This window comes from Morone saxatilis, unplaced genomic scaffold (genome assembly GCF_004916995.1).
Source record: "Morone saxatilis isolate NCDOM2014 unplaced genomic scaffold, NCSU_SB_2.0 Contig9, whole genome shotgun sequence".
Classification (NCBI taxonomy): Eukaryota; Metazoa; Chordata; class Actinopteri; family Moronidae; genus Morone; species Morone saxatilis.
Window position 1 is genome coordinate 2,643,585 of NW_023340268.1, and position 5,070 is coordinate 2,648,654.

At 42.8% G+C, this 5,070-nt stretch overlaps 1 protein-coding gene across 1 annotated transcript in view; it reads right to left on the reverse strand.

The window, feature by feature from the left end:
* LOC118343131 overlaps window positions 1-5,070 on the reverse strand; it is a 9,633-nt gene that overhangs the window by 1,884 nt on the left and 2,679 nt on the right. The window contains exon 3 of the mRNA XM_035681885.1: window positions 4,531-4,773. Coding sequence (XP_035537778.1) covers window positions 4,531-4,773 — 243 coding nt within the window. The remainder of the gene's footprint in view (window positions 1-4,530; window positions 4,774-5,070) is intronic.

The window sequence follows — 5,070 nt, forward strand, 5'->3', positions numbered from 1 at the left end:
TCTGCGTATTTCTCGTCAATGATTGTGAAGTTCTTGAAAACAAAAGGATTAAATTAAATATAATGATAAAGATAAAGAAAAAATCAGACAAAATGTAAGTCTGAGCATCTACAATTCCACGACAACTGGGTGATGAAGGTCATGCGATATGATGGAAAGCTAATGGAGCTAAATAGAGTTTGTAGTATGATTGTTTTCTCACATTTCTGAGGTCAACACTGAAATAAAAGATAAAAGTAGAGAGAAAAATGGACAGAGGAACACAGAAATGAGGTAGAAATGAAAACAAAGTGATACGGAAGAGAAGGATAATGTCAAAGATGAATGAAAAAGAGAAATAGAAAGTGAGCTGTCACATGTGAGGCAGGGAGAGGAGGTGAAATACTTCAGAAGAATAAAAAAAGAAAGGTATGAATTGAGTATGAAGTGAGTTAGAGGAGCACTGGAAGTGAAGACGGAAAAAGTGATAATAAAGAGAGATATGCGGCATATTGCATGAGGCATAAAAGAGTAAAGGTAAAAGAGAAGGCCAAGGCCAAAGAGAGGAGGAGCAACAGACAGAAGAATGAGACAGGTCGCTATAAACGACGTGAAAATAAAGAAACAGACACACAGAGTGAAGAGGGGAGCGCAGACGAACAGTTAGCGAGGTTCATTAATAGTGAAATACACCGTTTCTGTGCTTTCTGCTCTACAGCCTGAGACCGCTTTAATCTTCAAAGCATTTCCATGGAAGCAGCTCCCCAAGAGCCAATTTAAACGTGACCTTTAACCAGCCACCTCTCTACCTCTTCCTCCCCTCTTGCCTTTTTCTCTCTCTGTCAGGTCTCTTCCCCTCCTTTCTCCTCTCCTTCCGTTTGTTCCTTTGTCTCTTCCACTCCTTTGTTTTTTTAAATTTTAAACTGTCTTCCTTTTCTTATTCCCTCTTCCTCATCTTCCTTTTTCCCCTCTTCTCTTCCTCTCGAGGTTTTCTTTGTCTCTCTTTTTTTACCACCCTCTTTCTCTCCCTCTGTTTGTCTCATGTCCTCTCCCTCCTTTTGGTCTCTCTCTCTCTCCTCTCTCTGTGTACTCCCTTCCCGTACGGCCAAATTATCTCGAGGTCTCTCCCTGGCTGCCGACCGCAGACAAAGAAGCCTTTATCAGTGTCCTTTATGCAGCAGCGTATGGGGAACTACATCAAAAGGACCAGGTTTCCTACGACGGCTGGTGAGAGGCTGTGCTCCCTCTCTTTGTGTCACAATGACAACATTTTACTTTGCTTTTGAAGGACCGTTCCAACAAAACAACAAAACTGACATTCAGGGTGGTTTTTTTTTCTAAAAAAAGCACACTTAATAATCAGAGAAGTGAAAATACTCCTCTGCTTTCAGTGCCACCGATTGATTCAGTGCAACAGTGATTCAGCCTGTCTCTGGCTAACGGAGGCTTTTACCTCATTCTGCTGAAGTGATCAGCACCTGGTAGCTGTACTCCGAGAAATATCATCTGGAGCACAGGAAGTGATGTCCTTGTGTGTTTATTGTCCGGTTTGGCTCAGCGTCATCAAATTAAGTCTGCGATAATATAAAATGTGCTATGCTTGTCCTATATATCTATATAAAGGCCTATCAGGGATGTATATTGGAAAGAATCTGGTGATATGGTATGTATACTGCGATACTGTAAGTAAGGTGAAACATTGATTTTAATAAAATCTAATTCTAAGAAAAGCGTATAAAGTTTTCTATATAAAGAACACACGACCACTGAGATCTAACATCATCATCATCGTCCTCAGTTTACGTTTACAACTCTGCTGTCTAGTGGTTGGTGGTTTAAACGCTAAAATTAATACACCGTTTTTGAGAATCGATACAATATCACAAAAGAAAATATCATGATACGATATTTCCTTACACACAACTTTCCTATAAGGTTATAAAGATATATAAGCTATATAAAGTCTATGTACGCTCACAACAAAGTAGTAAGTAGAACTTGTCTAACAAACATCACATAACCCATTTTACTTCATTATGTAACAACACCAATAAATGATTGCACTTTTTTAAATATGAAAATGTAATTTTATGGTTTATAATGTAATGTACCAATAAAACTGGAAGTCTACATCTGTACATGTTATATTTTTAACAATGACCCTAAATTAAACTCATCTTACTCTAAACACATACAATTATTTTTATTGAAACTCCTGTTATCTTTCAAACTGATGAACAAGCAGACTCTTTGGATGTCTGCAGAAAGTCCATAGGAAGCGCACTTGAGGCTCCTTGTAGACTTGATGAACTGCATTAAAAAGTTACAGCCACACTGACACCTGCAGAAACAGACGTCACAGCGTGCAACCATGTTATCTGTACCTTTAGAAAACATTAAAGAAATTGGCAGTGCGTAGTAAATTTGAGGGAGTGCAATTCTGTGAAGGAGAGATGACGAGAGAGGTAGAAAAATGTGATTACACAGAATGAAAGTGATGGCAAAAACAAAACGAATGAAGGGAGGAGAATCTGTTCCTGGCTGCCATTTCCTTTAAACCACGACGATCTGAACCATAAAAAGCTCCAGGACGGCTGCGACTGATGCGACAGAGAGGCTGTTTCATAAAAGGAACAGATGAAGGAAGTGGGATGACCTCTGGAGGTCTGATGTGTAACGAGTGGAAGTCTTTTTCCAAACGCTGCACATCGGGGTGTTTTCCTCCTTCTGATTGAATCGAAATAATAACGAGCCTCATCTGGACTTTCACCTCATTATTGCTTCCACTTCAACGTATAGCCGCACACACACACACACACACGATCCCCATGTAGTAACCATCCATCACTCAGCCTGCAGAGGAGACTCCCCTCCCCCTGCAGTCTCCAGCAATCGCAGGGGGTGAGAGAGGTAAAGGCAGGGAGAGAGGGAGGGAGGGAGAGAGGGAGGTTGCCAGCCACTGCCTCTCAAATGTCTTTTTTTTTTATTTTCCCCGTCGAAGGCAGCCAGGCCCCTGCAGACCAGCAGCCAACGCCCCTCCCCCTATCGCCACATCTCTCCTTCCCTCCGATCCTTTCTTTCCACCGCCTCTCCCTTCATTCTTCTCCTGCTGCTCAGTCGACCTCTCTGCATCTCTATCTTCCAGAATATCTCTCTTTTTCTCTTCTCGCCGTATCCTTATTTGCCCAATCTGCTCTTTCACTGCCTCCCCCCCTGTTCCTTCTCTTCTGGTCAAACAACCTCTTTCTCCCTTTTCCTTTCTTCTCGTCATCCACCTCTCACCATTTCTTCCTCTTTCTCCATCGTCTGCTCCAGTCCCTTCAATCCTTTCCCCCCCATTTTTTCCTGTTGCAGTTTGTTTACTGTGCTGTTATGACTGTTTAGCAGAAACAGTTTACACATTCAGACTACACTGAGATGATTCTTTGGCTTCGCAGCTGAGTCACAAATCTCCTGGCGGCCATGCCTGCCTGCTGCCATAATGGAGGTTCGCTTGAGAACGGGCTGTGTGAAAGTCGAACTAACCGGGGCCACGAGAGGACAAATGCCTGGAAAGGAAGTCATGTGGTGGGAGAAGACCTGAGAATAACAGACTCATAGTTTAGTTGGCAGGTACAAGGCCGGCGTTTGCGTGCTAAATGGGTGATGTTTATACGAACATGCAACAGCGAACCACTTCGAGCCAGTTGTTCCAAAATATTAGGTTTCTGACCAGATGCTGTGTGTAACCAAACAGTAAGCAGACATTAAATATTATAGACATAAAGGTCAGTTTACCAGTCACGAGGAGTAGTGTTGCTGTCAGCGGGGTTATATTAGAGCTTGAAGGATGTGGGTGTTTACCAGGCAGGTATGCCCTAATGAATCCAGTGTTTTACAAGGATTGGCCTCATCGAATACTCAGTTACAACATTATAATGGATTGCAATCGAGAAAAAAAAAAAAAAAGAGTGTAATCAATACTTTTTCAACAACATAACTAAATACATGACTTACATCACCTGCTCATTGTTCCAAAACTCCACCACAAGTACCATATTTAATGATTAATTAGAGAGTGTTAAGACATATTCCTGAGGTTCTGTAATACACATATCTATCTAATGTGACCCTGGGTCTCCACTGGAACTAGTTGACTGCAGCTACCATCATTCACACTGAGTAAATTACAAGTTTCTTAAGAGCCGCCTTTCAAAGCTACAGGCAGTGTTTGGTGCTCAATTCCTTTAAACACACAATGTGTCGCATTTTATAGCCACATGATCAAAATTAAACATAATTTATACCTTTGAGTCAAGTTTATAAATGTAATCAGCGACTGTTTAGCCAGAAGAACTCAACACTTAACACGTAAATCTGACGTTTTAGGTCCCAAAAAAAGCCACGAAATCCTGGAGGGACTGATTATGGCTGCTGGCTAGTGTGTTACACCACATGAAAACCCTCAGTGGTCCAGAATAATTAATCAGTCCCCCTCCCTCTCTCCCTCTCTCCAGTTTACCTCCCTTGTTCCCCCTTTTCCCCACATCCCTTAGTCTCCCCCCAGCTCACCCAGCCTCTTCAAGGAGCTGTAGCGGCTGATCTCAGGTTTCATGGCCAACTCGTAGGACGGCGGCAGCTGGGCCAGGTTGTGGAAGGAGTGGGAGAAGGAAGGGTGGCTGCTGTTGTGTCTCATGCCCCCTCCCATGATGCTGCCGCCACCAACGCTGACGCCACCGGGACCTTTACCGCTACCCGAGAGCAGGGTGGGTCCGGAGGACAGCTGGGAGGTGTTGTTCATGCGGGGTCCTCGTTCTGGAGAGACACAGAGAGAGATGGAGGGAGGCAGAGGAAAATGAGGAGAGGAGAAAAAAAAGGGGTAAAGGAGGGAAGAAAGGGAGGTTGGAGGAGAAGAAAAGCATGTGAGGAAGAGAAGGAGGGACAGGAGATTAAAAATAAGGGAATTAAAAAAAAACAGAGGGAGAAAGAGTTTAAGAAACAGATAATTAGGAAAAGATGAGACAGATGGAGGATGAAAACAGGAGGGAGGAGTAGAGGTGAGGATGGAAAATGGGAAAAACAGGGAGAAAATAAAGAGAAATAAAGACAAAT